The sequence below is a fragment of the Taudactylus pleione genome, unplaced genomic scaffold, assembly GCF_031769625.1.
Source record: "Taudactylus pleione unplaced genomic scaffold, aTauple2 ptg000133l, whole genome shotgun sequence".
Lineage (NCBI taxonomy): Eukaryota > Metazoa > Chordata > Amphibia > Anura > Myobatrachidae > Taudactylus > Taudactylus pleione.
This window is the reverse complement of record NW_028284535.1, coordinates 374437-396235: the sequence shown is the minus strand read 5'-3', so window position 1 is coordinate 396235 and position 21799 is coordinate 374437. Positions and strand designations below refer to the sequence as shown.

Here is a 21799-nt window from a genome sequence, read left to right as displayed (position 1 = left end):
AATTGTCGTGACATTGCCCATAGCAACCAGTTGATCGCTACAATTTTTAGTAAAGTTTACAATTTGATCGCTAGCACCTTCTATGGACGGCACATATTTTTTTCTTCTATGCTGATCAGGTTTAATAAATATTCCAGTTTATTATAAAGAATATTTATCCCTTCTTTTAAAGTACTGTGTCCCGTGACATATGTCCATCATTTGTTCCAGCCTGTGAATGCAGCGCAGAAGGTTCTGCTCACAACTTCTGCGACCAGTATAATGGGCAGTGCCCTTGTCGGCCTGGTGCATATGGGTCCAAGTGTGATCGATGCCAGCCTGGGCACTGGGGCTTCCCCAACTGCCGGAAATGTCTATGCAACGGGCACTCTGAAGAATGTGATCAAAGGACGGGGGCCTGTCTGAACTGCCGGGACAACACTGCAGGCGACAGATGCGAGAGGTGATTCTTATTGTCACTTTCTTTATTGTTATGTGGTGCAGACTTGCTCTCCTATAGGCACATGCTAATAACAGCTACTAGATCTGGTATAAGACACAGTGGGGGGATCAGTATGTAATACCGCCGGTTCGAATCCCGACAGCAGAAGCCCGGCAGGGGTGAAGATCCCGACCGCTAATTAAGGTAAGTACCGCTAACCTAACCGCCTACCCTAACCCTCCTTTTGGGGTGCTTAGCCCTAACCTCACCCCTAGTGCCTAACATTAACCCCCCTCTAAGTGCCTAAACTAACCCCTGCTTCCCCGCAGCCTAAACCTAAGTCTCCCGGGGGAGTGCCTAACCCTAACCTCCCCCTGGTGGTGGCTAACCCTAACCCCCCCTTCTAGCCTAAACCTAACCCTCCCGGGGGGGGTACCTGACCCTAAGTCCCCCCGGGAGCACTAAAACCTAACCCTCCCCCCCCTGCGGCTGTCTGCGCCCGGCTTACCTTCATTCGGTATTGCCGGGCGTCGGACTCCCGGCGTAAGTCTAATGACAGGCATCGGGATTATGACACCTGTCATTAGTACCTTGCCGGGATTAGACAGTCGGGAAGCCGGCAACCGGCACTTCGACCGTCGGCTTCCTGACTGCATCCCCACAGTGGGCCCTTGGAGCACCATTTTCTGAGTCATTAGAAAAATCAGTGTGGAATCTCTTGGCATATGGCTTGTTTTTCCAGAAAGTGACAAAAAAATTTTAGACGGCAAATCCAAATGCAGACGGATCCCGCGGTTATGAGCAAACTGCGCATGTGCTGTAGATAGCAGTCACTGATGGATGGAGGTTATGGGCAAGATGTACTAAGTATCTCATCCGCGGTGCCGTACATTCTGCCAATTCTTGGGTACATACTGGCGATAATAACGCAGGTATGTATCCAGGGACCTCCAGGCTAAATGACCCAGAAGTCTCTCTGGCGTCCTTCTGCGCATGTGCAGAATGATGGTGGGGGGGGGGTGCTGGGAGGGCTCCTATTAGATCCCTTACAGGGGGAAATGGAAAAAGAAGCCCACATGCATCTATTGTGTAACGCCACCACCGGGGCCAAGCACTGGAATGTATCACATTGGGAAGCTTGGTACATATGGAAATGCAGCCAAAACTCAGAAGACGGGTCTTTTCAGAGTTTTGACCGTATTTCAGGCTTTAGTACATCCCACCCTGCAAGTGTGGACAGATTGATTTCTCCGTTCCCCAAATAACTCTTTCTGTGAGCTGGTCGATACTGGGCGGCAACCATGCGATCGGAACTGGTGTTGTGGTCCTTTGTGGTGTGCGGCCGGAAATGGAGCGCCTGTTTCGGCCGTATGTTGGGGTCGCATAAAGACGGTCGGATATTAGGGAATAGGCACGCGGATACGCTGTTTAGCATAAGGTAGTATGCAGGCTGCGGCGGCCGCATGGAATAGAATGTGGAGTCACGCGCATCTTTAGATATGTGCAGTTCTGCATATACTAGTCAATGTGTTTTTGGGAGTGGACACAATTTATGTGCAACGCTACATGAGGGTCAGTAAGAGGAAACAGACAAATAAAAAGCATAGGTACAAACAGTAGTAGGCATCCTTTGACACATGGAACATAAATCTGATAGTTCAGTTACTTATAAATAATCCTATAGAGTGTACAGACGTTCCATCATTCTGCTCCGAGTATTGGCATCCATTAAATGTGCATCAATTACCTTGCAGATGTACCGCTGGATTCTATGGAAATCCTGTCCTGGGCTCCGGGGATCACTGCAGACCATGTCCGTGTCCAGAGGGTCCCAACAGTGGGCGACACTTTGCAGTGTCCTGTCATCAAGACCCCCGAACAAGGCAGGTGGTCTGTAACTGCAACCAGGGCTATACAGGTGAGTCTCACCCCAATAACATATGGCAGGGATACCTAGAACTCTAACAAAGTGAACTGAAGAGGTGATGCCATGACAATAACCTAATGCAGCTGACTTGGATTTTTACAGCCATATGGGGAATAAACAAAGCATTATAGTTTTGCCCCCAGAACTGCTCCGTGCTACCATATTCCCTGGGTTCTGAGGTCAGTAATACTGGCCTGGCTGAAATCTGGGCATGTGTGACATTCCCTAGAAGGAGGAGGGTGTTGTGAGCAGAATAACCAATAAGAAGCCAACATCACGTATGTTGCAGTGTCTCATTGGTCATCCTGCTCAGAGCCCCGTTATACAGCTGTTATACTTATAATGTGCTAAAGAAATAAGTTCCCCACGTTAGATGGCAGTGCTGCGTTAATCACTCGTTAATGGGCACCCGTCACCTACACTCAGTTGAGACGGCCATTTTCTGTCCTGAAAGGGCACGAGAATGCAGTCTATCTATTCACTATGAACTGGTAACATAGCACACTTCAGGGATGTCATTAGTTTCCAGTGATTGGATAGGTTGCCCTCTGGTTCAGCCCACAAAATGGCTGCTTTCGCAGGGTATACTATAGATGACAGGACCACTTTAATGCCTATAGGACTGGTCCACATAAGTTAGGGTGACTATTTTTGTCATTCGTATTCTGTATTTTTTTCCCCCATAAATGCAGATATGCCTTGGTTCAGTGTTGGCTAACCTTGACACTCCAGCTGTTGTGGAACTATATATCCCAGCATGCCCTGCCACAGTTTTAGCATGCCCTAATAGCAAAACTGTGGCAGTGCATGCTGTGGCAGTTCCTTAACAGCTGGAGTGTCAAGGTTAGCCAACACTGCCTTGGTTTGTTCCTTCAAGCAGCACAGAGGGCCTGATCCAGCAGCATTTGCAACTGCGATTAAGCACTTAATCGGCCGGTTGTTGCGTTCTGCACATGCGCAAACACTCCACTGCGATCGCAAGTGGCTACGCAGACCCATTGCAGAGTGATTGACAGGAAGTACCATTTTGGGGTGGTGATAAGCGGGGGGGGGGTCGGCGAAACGCAGGCACACCAGTGCGTTTCAGTGCCGTTACAGGGTCATGCACAAATTAGCCACTGCAATGCCATACACAGGCTGAGCTCTCACTGCGTGTGATGAGGTTAGCAATTCCTGAGTAAGGTCAGAGCTTGCGCAAATGTGCGCGAGGCTGCGATGGTACTCGATGTTACCGATGGTTTCGCAGTCTTACTAAGTATCACGGATGTGTGTAAGGTAAGGAGGGCGTCCTTATGTGCTAAGATGGCACAGCGATCGCAGAGGAATAGCATGTCTTCCCAGTGAGGCTGCGTGCGTAATCGCTATTGCAATCGCAGTTGCGATCCATACTGAATCAGGCCGGGAGTCATGTGATTGCCATGGCAAACACATGACATATGATGTAGGTAGCAGAGAGACTTGGAATTCCCCTCTGAGCTCTGTCTGCGTTGTGTATTGTAATCTCCTCCCCCTCTGTCATCACATGACATGCTGAGAGCTGTCAGCCTGTGTAACTGGCATCCACTCTGGGGGCCTGATTCTGAAAAATTAAAAAAAAAAAAACAGATACTTTGCACTTTTGCACCTGGGTAAAACCATGCGGCACTGCTGGTGGGACAGATTTAAAATGTGCAGAGAAATTTAGATCTGGGAGGGGCGTGTCCAAACTCAAATCTAAATTGCAGTGTAAAAATAAAGCTGCCCAGCATTTTTTGGGCTACATGCAAAAGCAGACAGTATTTATCATGCATGCAGAAACAATAAATGTATTTCCCTTCCTTGCATGGTTGTCCAGGGGCACAATTACTTGCTCTTTTTTACTTTACCTCAGAATCAGGCCCTGGACATCCTTCCAGAGAGATTTTAAAAAGGTGATAATGATTTCTAGGATTGTTAAGAAAATGCTTATAATCAGAAGTGTCATTAAAAGGTACTTTCTTTCTATTTAAATGAAAACAAACTTTTGTTTGTGGAACAGGTGCTTTAAGCTGCCTATATTACTAATGAATATGTGAATGTTTTTTTTTACCATACTGTTTGTATTCTTGTTGGGAACCTGGAATTACTTAAAAAATAATGAATGCAGATGGGTATGTATTTATATTTTTGCCTCCCCAAGGTCACTATTTACGGTATGTGGTGGCCCATTCTCTCACCCCACTGTATTAGTTCTCCGTGAGGCCAACCCCCACCTCAGATAAAGGGCAAAATTTACTAAGCGGCGGTTTGACGGTGGTTTCTATTCTGTTCTAAACCCCGGGGGTTTGGTGGCGGGTTCTATTCTGTTCTAAACCCCGGGGGTTTGGTGGCGGGTTCTATTCTGTTCTAAACCCCGTAGTTTGGTGGCGGTTTTGCAGAGGTTTCTGAATGAAAGCCCTGTTCTATTCTATTCTAAAATGTGTTTTGATGGCAGTTTTGCAGCGATTTTGGCTTTAGTAAATCTGCAGATAGCAAAACCGCCGCCAAACCACAGTAAAAACACATTTTAGAATAATATAGAACAGGGCTGTCATTTAGAAACCGCTACAAAACCGCAACCAAACACCCAGGGTTTAGAATAGAATAGAAACCACCACCAAACCTCCAGGGTTTAGAATAAAATAGAAATTGCAGTCAAACCGCCGCTTAGTAAATTTTGCCCAAAGTCTTAACAAGGTCATCATTTTCTACTATACATTTTTCTGTAAAAAATAAAAAGTAACTGATAAAATGATGCGCCTAATTCAGTGATTTCTATTTAATTTTCTCACACACATTGGAGGCAGCCATTTTATTGGACAATTTAATACCCATCCTACCAACTGACAGGAAACCAGTGATCCCGCAGGAATATGTGGGAAAATGGCGGCACTGTCATCTGTGGGAGCTGTTATCGTGAACATGCTGTGGAGTGTGTCTTATAATTTCTTTTCTCAGGACTGGTAAAGCGGTCAGGAGGGTCCCGCCGTGAGTAAATGGCTTTCCTGCTTTATCACCACCTTATGCATGGCTTCCCCTCACTCCTGCTGCGGAGGACAGCACAGCAGTTAGCATGGGCACAGCACAGGAATCAGTATTCCTTCATGTACTTAGAGTTATCATAAAGAAAGGTTTATGGCAGGGACACAAAGCCCTCAAGTCCTTAGCGGCTTATGATTGTAGGACTCTGGGAGTTGTCCTGTACCCCATCTTCAAGGTTAAAAACCCATTGAAAATATTTGATACCGTCAAATTTTGTTTTATTTTACTGACACAGCAATCTGATTTTCTACATCTTAATAATTTAGTTATATTTTTTTTTAGTGAATTCAGGGCCAGATTAAAGGCCACATGGGCCTTGGGCTGGAAATTATCAAGCGTAGGAATAGCCATCGATGGTCTATGGCCAATGGTAAGCGTTTTCTGCTATTGATTTGGCACTGGTCTCCCATCATTGGCCAAACAATCCATGGGTTTCTACTGATGGTTTAAAACTATCGACCATCGATGCTAGAGCCATCAATGGCCATGACTAATCAAGGGCCTGTTCTGAGAAGGGGAGGAGCTGTGACCAGTGCCATGTGGGCATGTACATACACTACACTTTCAGCCCCAAAGCAGACCCTGGCCTTGTCCCTCCCGGGAAAACGGGGCGACACGCGCCTATTTCCAGGAACAGTGGACAGCCACGCCCCAGACTAGGGGGGGGACTGTAAGCGAGATGGCAGAACCTGTTCTGCGCATGTGCAGAATGGGTCCTGCGCACGCGCAGACCACTCACCATCGGAGATATGCGCTAACCATCGGGTGAGCGTACATCTCTGAATCAGGCCCATAGTGGACTAGGCTCCATGCAAACCACAAAAACATATAAACAATTTAATTAAAAAGTACATTAAATTTAAAACGAGCAATTATTTGATGATAGTAACCCTATAAGTAGGGACCTGCCCTGCCTCCGAGCCACGGACATGACATCGAGCTGCAGAAGACCAATCACCACGGAGCTTCATGCTAACGTCACTAATGTTCCAGGTGACACTCTCCTGGTCTGGAGTGGCCCATCCTGCTTCATGAACCTCATATTGTGGATTGCAGTAATGTTTTCATTATATTAAAGCTTGTCGCCCACATTATCCTTCTACTAAACCCCTACAATCCTACTCAACACATTATTTATAGAATTCTAAACACTAATCCTTTAACTGGAAGTGAGTTACATTGATCCCAACCATCAGACAGCAACAACGTCCCATTTCTGGAGGAATAAACGTGGGCTCTCAGAACTGTCTTTGCTTTTCCTGCTGTAAACCATGCGCCTGCTGACTATGCTCAATGGAAACGGCCATTTTGTGGGCTGATATGGTAATTGTGAGAGACGACCTATCATTTCACTAGGGTCCAGTGACATCACTGAGGAATCTTTTTGTCCCGAATTTCCCAGGACAGTCCCCTTTTTACCACCCAAACTCTTCAAACTTTTTTTCTCTATCCTTTAAACTCACAATGGACCAACATTAACAGGACAGTTGGGAATAAGGGCCTGATTCAGAGCCGGATGCTCTGACAGAGCGCTCGCTCTGAATCAGGGCCGGCCCTCTCGTTTTGCAGAGCGGCCTCCTGGCCGCTCGCATAGCTGTGGGTGACCACCCACAGCTATAGCGAGCGGCCATGATGATGGTCACGATGGTCAAGACCATCGCGACCATCGGGTTTTGCGACGAGACCCTTGTGGTAAGGTCTCGTTGCCGCAAGCCCTAGAGTGCTTTCAGTTCAAACAGAACCAAAAGCACTCCCACTGACATCACTTGTGATGTCAGTGGGGCCGGCCCCAGATGGTAGCCGTTCCCATGGGAACGCCCCGTCTGGGCAGCCACGCCCCCGGCACGCCCACCAAAGGGGATGTGCTGTCACTCAACATCGACAGCACGCCCCCTTTGGTACGAGACCCGGAGCGACGGTTTGCCCGTCGCTGTCCGGGTCTCGCGCATGCGCACGACGCACTGGGCCACCATCGACCCGCTTGCGAGTGCATAGCGCTCGCGAGCGGGTCTGAATCAGGCCCTAAGTTCAAATAATTATTTTATCTCATTTGAGACCTAACAGACAAGTCAGATTATACGACCACAGCAAACTTTAGATCCTGGTTTTCACTGCACTATTATGCGGACCCCACTACTTCAGTGGTGTCACTGGTTCCCAGTGTTGATAGGTTGAATTGTTAGGGTCATTGGTTGAGCTCACAGAATAGCTGGCCCCACTGTGAGTAGTGACAGGGGCATTTTAAGGTGGGTTACTTGTTTTCCTAGATATCTAGTAGATGCCTATAACTAATTAGAATTGGTTGATAGGAGGATAGTTACCTATATGTTTTATTGCACTCTTGTCTGCGGACTGAGAATATTTCATGAGGGTCCCAGGTTTCTGCTTCAATAAAATGGATTCACAATTTAGGAAATACACCTGGCTGTACTGAGTTCCACCTATTGGCTTTCTCACATACCCCAATAGCTTGATCCCAAAACATCCCCAAACGCTGCACCACACAGGTGACATGTTTACAAATTTTATTTGGCTGAATACACATACAGGGCCTGATTCAGACCCGGATGCTATTTGCGGCCGCTCGCTGGCTTAAAGGGGCCGGCTATTTAAATCATGTGTGCTAAGTAATAGCGAGTGGCCGCACTATGTGCTCGCACCTGTATAAAGACGCCCCTTTGCCACTCGCAACACACATAATCTCCGGCAGTTGTAGGATTAATCGGGAACATCGAGAGCCATCGGAGCTGCTCGCAGCGCTTGTGGTAGCCTTTTCCCACCACAACATTGCGTGCAGTTCAGGCTAAAATACAACCCAGTCACGTGTGTAACGACGCTACTTTGCACTAATTTGCTAATTATGCACACCCATTAAACGCCGTTCTGACGGTCGGTTTTCATACATCCACGCCCCCATTTACAAGCACCTTCCCCTGTTACCACCCACAAATGGCACTATCTGTCACTCAAAATAGCGGCCCGACTGCGGGCAACGGGCGAGCACTTTCCCATCACAATGACTGCTTCGCGCACGCGCATTGCGACTCATATGCATGCGCAGATTGCGAAAAATCAGACCCACAGTCCACAATTTATACTGTCACAGATCACAGTTGGCTGAAATACACACACAGGAGACCCGCTCGCTAGATGCGTACGGTCGCTCGCAGCGTATGCAAATTCGGCTAAGTCACGGCATGGCAGGCGATCGCACGGCAAGGCATAAGCACACCCACTATGTCTTGCGTGCAATCGCTTTGAGTATGTAGACGCCCACCAGCCATTCATAAAACGCCGACTTGCGCACGTCATCTCCTGGAAGTGCTTGTAACCATTGCTACATCGAGCACCATTGGATGCGATCGCAGCGCTTAAGGGTGCCTTTACCCTGCCGTAAGCACAGCGATCACTTCAGAGTGGAATCCCACCAAGTGACGTGTACTATGATGCTGTCTGTTAATTATGTACGCCTCTGAAACGGCCTTGAGGCACTCAGGCACTCCTGCGTTCGTACCTCCACTCTCCCATTTCCAGTGGTCAGCCCGTCACCACCCGCAAACGACCTCTCCTGTCAGTCACTCTACTGAGCAGTCTATACACAGCGAGCGAACGCATGCCAATCTCTCGCATTGTTTTGCGAAAGCGCATTGCTATGCGTACGCATGCGCAGTTAGTGACTATCGGGCAGCTACGAGCGTTCGCATCATAGCAATCAGCCCCCCAGTCCACAGCTTATACTGTCACAGATCACAGTTGGCTGAAATACAGAACACAGTTGGCTGAACTACACACACAGGGCCTGATTCAGAGCCGCTGGCTCGCGCTGTGCATTCGCAAGCGGCCCATTGTTCTGCGTACACGCATGTGCACGCTTCCTTCTGCACGTGCGCGAACTACACACTGCGATCGCAAATTTCTCGCTTGCCCAGCAAAGGCAGCCCAGGGTAATGAGTGACAGGAGAGGCAGTTTGTGGGTAGTAACAGGGGCAGGACACTAACAGGTAACAGGGGGGTTGGAGATGCGAACGCAGGCGTGCCAGAGTGTTTCAACGCCGTTTTAGAGGCGTGCATAATTAACAGGCAGCGTCATAGTACACGTCACTTGCCTTTTTTTTTACACTGATTTCCTCGCGATGCTTGTGGTAGGATAAAGCTACCACAAGCACTGCGTTCACATCCGATGGTGCTCGATGTACCAATGTTATAATACACTTCCTGGAGATGACGTGTTGCTGGTGGGCGGCTCTGCCTGTGCGATTGGGCGTACGCATACACAAAGTGGCCGCTCGCTAAGACATGGGGGGCGTGCTTATGCCTTGGCGAGCGATCGCTTCCCGTGGCGTCACTTTGACCAATTTGAATACGCATCCAGCGAGCGTACGCAGATAGCGAGCGGCTCTGAATCAGCCCCACAGTCCACAGTTTATACTGTCACAGATCACTGTTGGCTGAACTATACACGCAGTCCACAAATGATATTACAACAGATCACAGTTGACTGAACTATGCACAAATAATTTTATCCTTAGCAGCTACTGGATCCATATGCTGCCTGAAAAGGCCAGTGTGCAGACAGACTCAGTGGACCGTAAGAGGTACTTGTCTTATTTAATGTCTTATGGCTCCTGGGCCCTTTTAGAGATAACATGAGCTGACTTTGGCTATAGCTGCATTAAGGGGTCTAAAATACCCTCTCTTTTTCCCAGGGGTGCTGTAACCCCCCACTGACCTTTATGTGTCCTTCTACCATTCCTGCAGGAGTAAGACATCACTACGTGCTTCCTTCTGGGAAGAGGACGGCCCCTCTCAACAGCATCGAAGGATGTACAATGGAGGGAGGGGAAGTAATTGCCCCCATCTACTTCTGCTCTTCATTGTACCTCAGTCCGTGACTGCAGCAGGAAGCGCTTAGGGGTCTATTTACTAAGCAGTGTTAGGAGACAGAGTGAAAAGTGATAAGAAAGTGATAAGGTGCCAGCCAATCAGCTACCAACTGTCATCTCACAGGCTGTGTTTGAAAAATGACAGTTGGGAGCTGATTGGCTGGCACCTTATCACTTTTCACTCTGTCTCCTAACACTGCTTAGTAAATAGACCCCTTAGTGATATGTGTTTGGAATGTTAAGGTGCATACCAACCAAAGGGAATAGAAGGAAACAAATATAGTACAGGCTACAGTATCTTTCTTGTCTTCCATATGCTTGGGTCCGTAGAGTCAGAACACTCCATACAGCTAGTTCATTCTGGAAGCAAGGTAGAAGGCTTCATTTCTTCCTGGCAGCAACTTTGGGGCCCACACAACTGAACTACAGCACTCGCCCGCTGGTGCTAGTCATCTCTTGTTCCTACCTGGTGATACTGTATGTGTCACCTGCAGTCATAGGGGTCAATGCAGTTACAGTACATGCCAGTGAACTTGTAGCATAAAGCTGGCGTTTATCTCAGAAATTCGCACACGAGAAATACAAGATTCAATTAGGAATGGAGGATTTGCGGTGATTGCACATTTTTTTTTACAAAAAGCGGCAGAAGCATGTGAAAAAGTGGGGAAATCATCCTGAACCCACTAGAAGTGGAACTGAGATAGCAGGAGCATATAGACGGGGCTTAATGGCCATACGCAAAGTATTGGCGGCTGGAAGGTATCAAATGGTTGATTTTTTTCATTTCTTTAGTAATTGTGGAGAAGTGACAGCCAGAAAGTGTTTTTCAGTAAATTACAGTGTTTTTATACAAGTTTGTAAAATGTTGGGAAAAAAAACATTTAGCTCCCATTGCCTTTCTCATCAATAAAACACCTCACCATACCTGTCCCACATCATTTACACCTCACCATACCTGTCCTACATCATTTACACCTCACCATTCCTGTCCCACATCATTTACACCTCACCATACCTGTCCCACATCATTTACACCTCACCATACCTGTCCCACATCATTTACACCTCACCATACCTGTCCCACATCATTTACACCTCACCATACCTGTCCTACATCACTTACACCTCACCATACCTATTCCACATCATTTACACATCCGCATGCCTGTCTCACATCATTTACACCTCCTCCTACCTGTCCCACATCATTTACACCTCACCATACTTGTCCTACATCACTTACACCTCACCATACCTGTCCCACATCATTTACACCTCACCATACCTGTCCCACATCATTTACACATCCGCATGTTGTCCCACATCATTTACACCTCCTCCTACCTGCCCCACATCATTTACCCCTCCCCATACCTGTCCCACATCATTTACACCTCCACATACCTGTCCCACATCATTTACACCTCCACATACCTGTCCTACATAATTTACACCTTCAGATACCTGTCCCCCATCATTTACACCTCCCCATACCTGTCCCACATCATTTACACCTCCACATACCTGTCCTACATCATTTACACCTCCACATACCTGTCCCACATCATTTACACATCCGCATGCCTGTCCCACATCATTTACACCTCCACATACCTGTCCCACATCATTTACACATCTGCATGCCTGTCCCACATCATTTACACCTCCACATACCTGTCCCACATCATTTACACCTCCCCATACCTGTCCCACATCATTTACGCCTCACCCTACCTGCCCCACATCATTTACACCTCCCCATACCTGTCCTACATCATTTACACCTCACCATACTTGTCCTACATCACTTACACCTCACCATACCTGTCCCACATCATTTACACCTCACCATACCTGTCCCACATCATTGACACATCCGCGTGCCTGTCCCACATCATTTACACCTCCACATACCTGTCCCACATAATTTACACATCCGCATGCCTGTCCCACATCATTCATACCTCCACATACCTGTCCCACATCAGTTACGCCTCTACATACCTGTCCCCCATCATTTACGCCTCACCATAGCTGTCCCACATCACTTACATCTCATCATACCTGTCAAACATCATTTACATCTCCCCATACCTGTCCCACATCACTTACATCTCATCATACCTGTCCCACATCATTTACACATCCACATACTGTACCTGTCCCACATTATTTACACCTCAACATACCTGTTCCATTTCACTTACATCTCATCATACCTGTCCCACATCATTTACACCTCACCATACCTGTCCCACATCATTTACACCTCTGCATGCCTGTCCCACATCATTTACACCTCCGCATGCCTGTCGACCATCATTTACGCCTCTACATACCTGTCCCCATCATTTACATCTCACCATACCTGTCCCACATCATTTACACATCCACATACTGTACCTGTCCCACATTATTTACACCTCAACATACCTGTCCCACATCATTTACATCTCCACATACCTGTCACATATTTACATCTCCACATACCTGTCCCACATAATTTACATCTCCACATACCTGTCACACATCATTTACATCTCCACATACCTGTCCCACATCATTTACACCTCTATATACCTGTCCCACATCATTTACACCTCCACATACCTGTCACACATTATTTAAAATCTCCACATACCTGTCCCACATTATTTACACCTCAACATACCTGTCCCACATCATTTACATCTCACCATACCTGTCCCCCATCATTTACACCTCACCATACCTGTCACACATCATTTACACCTCACCATACCTGTCACACATCATTTACACCTCACCATACCTGTCCCACATCATTTACACCTCACCATACCTCAGACATCATTGACACCTCCCCATATCTGTCCCACATCATTTACACCTCCACATACCTGTCCCCCATCATGTACACCTCCCCATACCTGTCCCACATCATTGACACCTCCACATACCAGTCCCACATCATTTACACCTCCATGTACCTGCCCCACATCATTTAACTAATTTTTGTAACTTTTTTTTTTAGAAATAACCTGAAAACTGACCAAATGATACTATTTAAGCCCATTCAAGTGCTTGATTAGTAATTGGGAGAGGTGTCACAGAGGTTCTGCACTGTGGGGGCGATTCAGACCCGGACGCAACGCAGCGCACTTTCGCAGCCGTCAGGGACAGGGTATGCAAATTCCGCAATCGCACGGCAAGGCTTAAAGATGCCCTCTATGTCTTAGAGGGCGACGGCAGAACGCACACACACCAGTCTATAGACGCCCCCTTTTCCTTCGCAGCACACGTCTTCTCAGGAAGAGTATGCAATATCAGTAACATCGAAAGCCATCGGAGCTGCTCGTAGCCCTTGAGGTAGACCCTAACCTGCCGCAAGCACTGCGATCACTGCAGGCTGAAATATAACCAGGTGACGTGTACAATGACGCCTCCATGCTAATTATGCATGCCAGTGAAACGCCGTTAGGACGCACAGGCACGCCTGCGTTCACACATCGACACACCCCGTTTTCAAAGACCTTCCCCTGACACCACCCACAAACGGCACTATCTGTTACTCAAAGTAGCGCTCAGTCTGTGTACTTTGAGTGTCCGATTCCCGATCGCTAAGACTGGCTTGCGCACGTGCATTACGGCTTATACGCATGCGCAGAATGCAAAAATCATCCAGCTACGAACGAACGCTCCGTTGCTTCCGGGTCTGAATGAGCTCCTGCGTCCCAACATTTTTACCTTAAGATAAAATTTTCGTTACCTTTTTCACCTGCTTGGGGATGGTGGCAGTGGTGGTGGGGTGCTAGCGCGCCAAAAAAATCACGAATTTGCTGGGGAAAATGCACTGCAAGTTTGGAGTTGAATTGTAAATGGAAATGACGGTGCAAATTTGCAGATAAAAACGGCTTGCAGGACCCAACTCGCTCCTAATTAAATTGACCCCCATAATGTATACGGAAGGTGAGGTGAGAGCCTTGGCACTGCTGGCCCTGGTATCTGTCCGAGACGAGACTCTCACTTTACCTCATGTTTGAAACAACCAGAAGTGCATTGGTTGTATTTAAGAGTCGGTGGTCAAACCGGACAATCTTAATTGGTATTGTATAGGGTTTCAGTGCGAGGTGTATTTAAGCAAATATTAAACAAGGTAACATACTGACACCTTTCATTGAATGATCAGGGTTAATGTATATATAATGTAGAATAAGACCAGTATATGTGTCAGATGCATTGGTGCAGTGTAACATTGTACTAATCACTTGTCCTGGAATTGTCAGTAACTAGGAGCTCTGATTCCCAGGTTCTCGCTGTGATGAGTGCGCGCCCGGCTTCTATGGGAATCCATTTCAGGCTGGGGGACGTTGCCTTCCCTGCCAGTGTAACAACAACATCGATATGACAGACATCGGGGCCTGCGACCGCCAGACCGGGCAGTGTCTGAAGTGCAAGCACCACACGGAAGGGAGGTTTTGTGAAAACTGCTTGCTTGGATATTACGGCGACGCCTCCAGGCGCAACTGCAAAAGTAAGTGACCGAACGGGATCGTTTGTCTGCAGGGATCGGGGGACTCCATTTTGATCAGCAGCAGAACTGAGGCCTAAACTAGAAACCTGAACTAAAAGTGAACGTGAGCTCTCTCTCCATGCTTTACAGAGTGCGTCTGTAATTTCCTGGGCACGGATCGCAGCCAGTGTACCTCCAGAGAGGAGTGTGTGTGTAACCGGACCAGCGGGCAGTGCCAGTGCCTGCCCAATGTCAAGGGTCAAAGCTGTGACCGCTGCGCTCCCAATTTTTGGAACCTAGCAAGTGGAAAGGGGTGTATTCCCTGCAACTGTGACCCCCATCACTCTTTCAGCTTAAGTTGTAATGAGGTGAGTGCAACAAAATGAATAAATCAGGGTTACTATTAAGCAGATGTATAAATGTGTATCTTTCTTAAGGTTCTCATATAAGCTGCAATTCCGCCAATTATGTTGGTTAATGCCTAATGGGAACAAAACAACTGACTGGATAGGCTAAAGCATAGTGCCAGCACCAGCCATCAGAACGTATGCGGATGCCGATGACGGCCACAAGCTGGACATGCATGTACTTGTGTTACATGCATCCATTCCGTTAGGTAATATGCACATACAGTATAGGGGATGATTGTGAGTCAGACACTTTTCCGTCTAGCCGTGGCAGCCTGCTTCCTACCTTCTGGTAAAGCGATATGCGCCCATCCATGCTGAATATCAGTCCGTCTTCATGTAGGTGGCCGGCCCACCCACCAGGGCTGTGGTATCAAAAATCGACTTTCAATGTTCTGAATGTCAACATACAGGTTTTATTGCTTATTTTAGCCTAACCCTAAAAATAACACAAAAATGTACTGTCGACATACTGGTGTCAATATCATACCTCCCAACATGACCCTCTCCAGGAGGGACTCAATGCTCTGGTCCTGGACTTCCCTGGTAATGTATGATTGGTGGAGGCTGCAGAGGCGGGGCTGCAGCACAGTCCAAAATTCAAATAGGGGAGTCACACCAACTGCCAGTGAGTCCCAGCCAGTGATGTTTGGCAGCGTGTGAAATGACAGTTGGTGCGGCTCCCCTATTTGAACTTTGAACTGCGCTGCAGCCCCACCTCTTACGAGGGAAGACCAGGACCAGAGCGTTGTGTCCCTCCTGGAGAGGGTCATGTTGGGAGAGATGCAATATGTTGAATGTCGACATTGAGAACCAAATTTAATAAGCCGCAGGTTTTACCCCAAGGCTAATTGCCGCGCCGGAGCTATTCAATCAGTGAGGATGACCCCGCACATGAGTCCCCACAGTCTGACTGAACCTCGCAGCTCAGGGAGTTGCGAAGTAAAGTCTGCAGAAAAAAAACACAAAATCGGGTTCGCGCGCGGGGTAAAATAAAGTTATTCCGGAATCAGTGGTTTTCCAGGCCTGAATGGCGATTTTTCAGCGTTAAAAAAAAAAGGCTATTTAATTGAATAGCCTTTCCCCGTGCCGATTTTTTTCCGGCAAACCCCGCGGCTAATTGAATATTCCCCTAATTACATGTTGACATTTTATCCATTTTGACATTTGTGAAAGTTGAAATTTTCCTTTTTTGACCTTATGTCCACATCAACATTCTGACCGGATCCCGTCAACAGCGGCGTGTTAAGAGAGGAAGGGGTCCGTGAGCAGATCCGGAATCAGCCCCACAGTTTTGGGTAGTACAAATCCAGTCATGGATGGATAACCTTGATGTAGAATATATTACATAATATTACAATATTATATTAGTACATAAGAATATTATGAGAATATTAATGTGACTGCAGATGGTCATATGCATTTTTCTCTTTCTCCCAGTTTACAGGGAAGTGTCAATGCAGACCGGGATTTGGTGGATCTATGTGTACCGAGTGCCAGGAAAACTACTGGGGAAACCCTACTGTGCAGTGCAGGGGTAACTTCCCATTTATTCACATACAGTATGACTGTACACTCACAGTAATATCCAGCAAGCTTGCAATGTAGTTTCATTCACAAAGAAAAGATCTTAAACATTTTTTTTTTAAAATATTGTGAAAAATTAAAGTCATTATAGCCATCAATTGTAAACCATCTACAGAGCAGAGATGGGCAGGCGGCGTGTCTCCTGCTGTTAGAGAACTGCAAGTTCCAGCATGCCTACTGTAGTTTGGCAAAAGCTGGCAAGGCATGCTGGGACTTGTAGTTTCACAAGAGCTGAGGAACTACCTATATCCCAGTATCCCTAGCCAGCCAGAGGCTAATTAATCATATGCAACATTTTCTGATAATATTTTTGTGCTACTAGTAGATGCCTTTGGCACAATGATGTCTTCATTGGGTTACAAAATAGACATCTATTAAGTTTCATTGCACTTCATTATGTTCATATTGGGCGCCAGCAAAGGACATTGGACCTCATTCAGAGTCGATCGCTTGCTGCAAGCGATCGCTCTGAATGAGGGTGGACACTTACTTTTTTAAGTGCCGCCTTCTGGTCAATCGCTAGGCTGTGGGTTAACGCCCTGATCACCCCCCCCCCCGGATCCACCACTGTGGCAGCCATTCATAAGACGCCCACTTGCGCACATCATCTCCTGGAAGTGCATGAAACCATTGGTACATCGAGCACCATCGGGTGTGCTCGCAGTGCTTGAGGTTGACTATACCATGCCGCAAGCACTGCAATCACTTCAGTGTGAAATTCAACCAGGTGACGTGTAAAGTGACGCTGCCTGTTAATTATGCACGCCTCTGTAACGGCGTTGAGACACTCAGGCACGCCTGCGTTTGCACCTCCACTCCCCCGTTTCTAGTGGCCTGCCCCTGTCACCACCCACAAACGGCCTCTCCTGTCACTCAATCAACTGGGCTGTCTATGCTGGGCGAGCGAGTGCTTCCAGATCTTTTGCAGTGGTTCACGCACGCGCATTGCGATACATACGCATGCGCAGATTGCAAATATCGGCCAGCTACGAGCGATCGCATCCTAGCGAGCGGGTCTGAATCAGCTCCTAAATCTCATAAGAGGATTGCTAGAGAGGTCACCCAACTCAATAAGCCACACACTCATCCTTAGGGGTCTATGCACTAAGGACCTCATTCAAAGTCTCTCGCTAGCGCTGTGCACTCGCAAGCTGCCCGATGGTTTGCGTACGGGCATGCGCACGCTTCGTTGTGCGTGTTCGCGAACTACTCTGTGTGATCGCAGGCCGCCTGCTCGCCCAGCAAAGACAGCCCAGTGAAATGAGTGACAGTAAAGGCCATTTGTGGGTGGTAACAGGGGCAGGACACTAATAACGGGGGAGTGGAGGTGCGAACGCAGGCGTGCCTGAGTGTTTCAACGCCGTTTTAGAGGCATGCATAATTAACACGCAGCGTCATAGTACACGTCACATGCCTGTTTTTTACACTGAAGTCCTCGCAGTGCTTGCGGTAGGGTAAGGCAACCACAAGCGCTGCGATCGCTTCCGATTGTCCTCGATGTACCAATGTTTTAATACACTTCCTGGAGATGACGTGTGCTGGTGGGCGGCTCTGCCTGTGCGATTGGGCGTATGCTGGCTGCTCGCTAAGACATGGTGGGCGTGCTTATGCCTTGGCGAGCGATCGCTTCCCGTGGTGTCACTTTGACAAATTTGCATACGCTGGGGGTGAGCGATCGCATCTAGCGAGAGACTCTGAATGAGGTCCTAAGCCTTGGAGAGATATAAAGTCGACGGAGATAAATTGCCAACCAATCAGCTCCTAACTGTAATTTTTCAAACACAGCCTGTAAATTGACAGTTATGAGCTGATTGGTTGGTACTAAGGGCTCGATTCAGACCTGCTCGCTATGCTGCGTTCGCACGTAGCCTGCCGATGTTTGCAATGTGCGCATGTGTATAAGTCGCAGTGCGCGTGCGCAATCTAGTCCATGCGATCGGGAAGCGTTCGCTCGCTGCGCATAGCCGCTTCGCTAGAATGAGTGACAGGACAAGCCGTTTATGGGTGGTGACAGGGGATGGTCGATGAAAACGGGGGTGTGGTGGTGCGAACGCAGGCGTGTCTGGGAATCTTAACGCCGTTTCAGAGGCGTGCATAATTAAGACGCAGCATCATAATACACATCACACAGCAGGACTCGCAGTGCTTGCGGTTGGGTATGGTCAGCCACAACTGCTGCGTATGGGTCCGATGTTACCGATTGTTGCATACACTTCCTGGAGATGACTTGTATAAGTGGGCGTCTTATGACAGGCTTGTGGGCGTCTAAATACACACCGCGATCACACACCAAGACATAGTGGGCGTGCTAATGCCTTGCCGTGCTATCCCAGGATTTGCATACTTTGGCTGCGTGCGAACGCATCTAGCGAGCAGGTCTGAATCGGGTCCTAAATCTCCATCCACTTTATCTCTCTCCATAGCTTAGTACATAGTCCCCTTAGTGTTACCTCCAACATATTCACTATCTGTTCATTGGCTGACAGTTTGCGACTGTGACGGGCGAGGTATCCAGTCTTCGCAGTGTAACCGAGCCACCGGCCACTGCACCTGCCGTCAAGGAGTATCCGGAGTTCGCTGCGATCAGTGTGCCCGAGGGTTTTCCGGACAGTTCCCGGACTGCCAGCCCTGTCACGAGTGCTTCGGGGACTGGGATCGTATTGTTCAGGACCTGGCGGCTCGCACGCGAGACTTAATGCGCCGGGGGAAGGATATCCATTTGACGGGGGTAGCTGGGACCTACAGGAAGAACTTTCAAGAAATCAAAGATAAGCTTGCCAAAGCGCGGAAGATTGTTAACGCCCGCAATGCAACTGTGGCGTCGGTGACCAACTTGATGAAGATCATGGACGACTTACGGTCTGTATAGAGATATATAACAAAGAAAATTGAGACTTTCTGGAATTATGTTTTTTTTCCTTCCCATCATTTTGGGGCCTATTTATTAACACTAAAATGACGGTTTTAAGGACATTTTCCTTAATTACCTTTTTTTTTTTGTATTCATTAATTCACTTAACACAGGAAATATCACTGATATTAAGTTAAGTCCGCCTGCGTAATTTCCACACTCCCCATACATTATTACATTAGTATTGGGATGTAGAAATTAGGCCATGCGCAGCATGGATTCCAGCTGCGGTAAGGTAGCGTAGAGAGGGAAAAGTATCTGTTTCCTGAAAACCTGTCATTGCAAAACTGACAGCTTTCGGAATAGATACTTATGGAGAGGAGGAATGATGAATGATGAACTCCATGCGAGTTCTAAACCTAATTATCTCCATCAATTTTTTTTTAGTGTTGATGAATAGGATCTTTTCATTTTCTCCCCTCTGTAATTATCAAATAATTGCCATAATATTCCCAGTATATAACTAATTCCAGTGTTTGCGCTGACATGGATCATCCAGAACAAGTTCTCCACAAACCAGTTAATGAACAACCTCTATACCAGTGATTCCCAACCTCGGTCCTCAAGGCACACTAACAGTCCTGGTTTTGGTGATAGCCATGCTAAAGCACAGATGGTTTAATCAAAATAACTGAGGTACTAATTAAGTCACCTGTGCTCAAGTATGGCTATCCTTAAAACCTGGACTGTTAGTGTGCCTTGAGGACCGTGGTTGGGAACACCTGCTCTATACTGTCCAAAAATCCATAATAAAAAAAGACATGTATCTATGACATTGCTGCACCACAAACAATACTGCCCCAGGCAGAGGCACTTCCTGAGCATGGCTGGCCTTTGTTGTGCACATTGTGTGGTTCTATCATTTTACCTGCACATTAGTAGGATTTGTGAGTAAGGAAGGTCTATGCACTGCCAGTGTGATGCCTCTTGACTAGGTCAGTAGTAGCCTGCAGATCTAAGGGCCTGATTCAGAGCCGTTCGCTATTTGCGAGCGCACGCTCTGAATCAGGGCAGGGAGTTTTTTTTTTTTTTTTTTTCCTGTCCACTCGCTAAGCTGTGGGTGCCCACCCACAGCTAGTGCGAGCGGGCAGGAGATGGTCGCGATTATCGCGACCATCGGCATTACGAGGAGACCCTAAGGTAGGGTGTCAACATTCGCAATGCCGAGTGGACTTCCAGCTCTAATAGAGCCGGAAGTCCACTACTGACATCACGAGTGATGTCAGTAGAGCCGCCCACAAACGGCAGGCGTTCCTTCGGGAACGCCTCCGTTTGTTCAGCCACCCCCCCTCCCGCCTACAAAACGGTGCGAGCTGTCGATCAACATCAACAGCCGCCACGTTTTGCTGCGAGCTCCGGAGCGAGTGAAGGTCTCGCTCGTTACAGGGCTCACGCACGCACGTTGGGCCACCATCGACCCGCTTGCGAGCGGGTCTGAATCAGGCCCTAAGGCCAATGCTGTATCAGTGTTTCCCCATGTCACTTCAACACATTAGCAGAGTAGGTGTAGGCATTAAGAGACCAGGACAAAAGTGACATTATCAGGCAGACGGCCTTGGCAAAACAGGCGTAACTTACAATTGTATCCCGAAATTAAAATAAAGTTTCCCCGAGACTTTATTATAGATTGGTTTCATTATAAATGACGATGACAAATATTTCTCTCCAATTAAGGAATAAAATTAGTGAGTCAACCGAGACTCTGACACAGCTGGAGGCAGAACTGACCAATGTCCAAGATGAAAACTTTGACGCCAATCACGACCTCGCTGAGCTGGAGAGGGAGGCTCGCAGCTTGAACATGACGGCCAGTGAGCGGGGTCATCAGCTGGATGTGCTGAAGAACTCCAACTTTTTAGGTAAAACTTGTATGAGCGTCTCCGAACCAACACAGCTGGTCTGAGATTGCTTAGCTCTGGACTCAACACAAATGCAGCCCCACTATACGGCTTCAGCCAAGTACCGTCTCACTACTGCCCCCTATAGTTACATCTTTATTATATGAGCCGTACATCAAACAAACATGAAAGAAAAAGTTGATGTGTACAATGAAATGTCATAGTTACCTATTACGTAAAGGACAGCAATACATAAAATGAAAAATTAATTCACTATTAAAAGTCATCTCACGA

The 21799-nt window shown here is 47.5% G+C and overlaps 1 protein-coding gene across 3 annotated transcripts in view; it reads left to right on the top strand.

Annotated features, from left to right (window-relative positions):
* The window catches only part of LAMB2 (laminin subunit beta 2), a 141305-nt gene that overhangs the window by 99067 nt on the left and 20439 nt on the right, over positions 1-21799 (top strand). The window contains exons 20-28 of one of the 3 annotated variants that reach the window (XM_088473220.1): positions 211-442; positions 2176-2339; positions 5304-5333; positions 9917-9982; positions 14559-14783; positions 14913-15130; positions 16610-16706; positions 19243-19615; positions 21342-21526. In XM_088473220.1, coding sequence (XP_088329346.1) covers positions 211-442; positions 2176-2339; positions 5304-5333; positions 9917-9982; positions 14559-14783; positions 14913-15130; positions 16610-16706; positions 19243-19615; positions 21342-21526 — 1590 coding nt within the window. The remainder of the gene's footprint in view (positions 1-210; positions 443-2175; positions 2340-5303; positions 5334-9916; positions 9983-14558; positions 14784-14912; positions 15131-16609; positions 16707-19242; positions 19616-21341; positions 21527-21799) is intronic. The other 2 variants (XM_088473221.1, XM_088473223.1) reach the window with 2 other exon arrangements.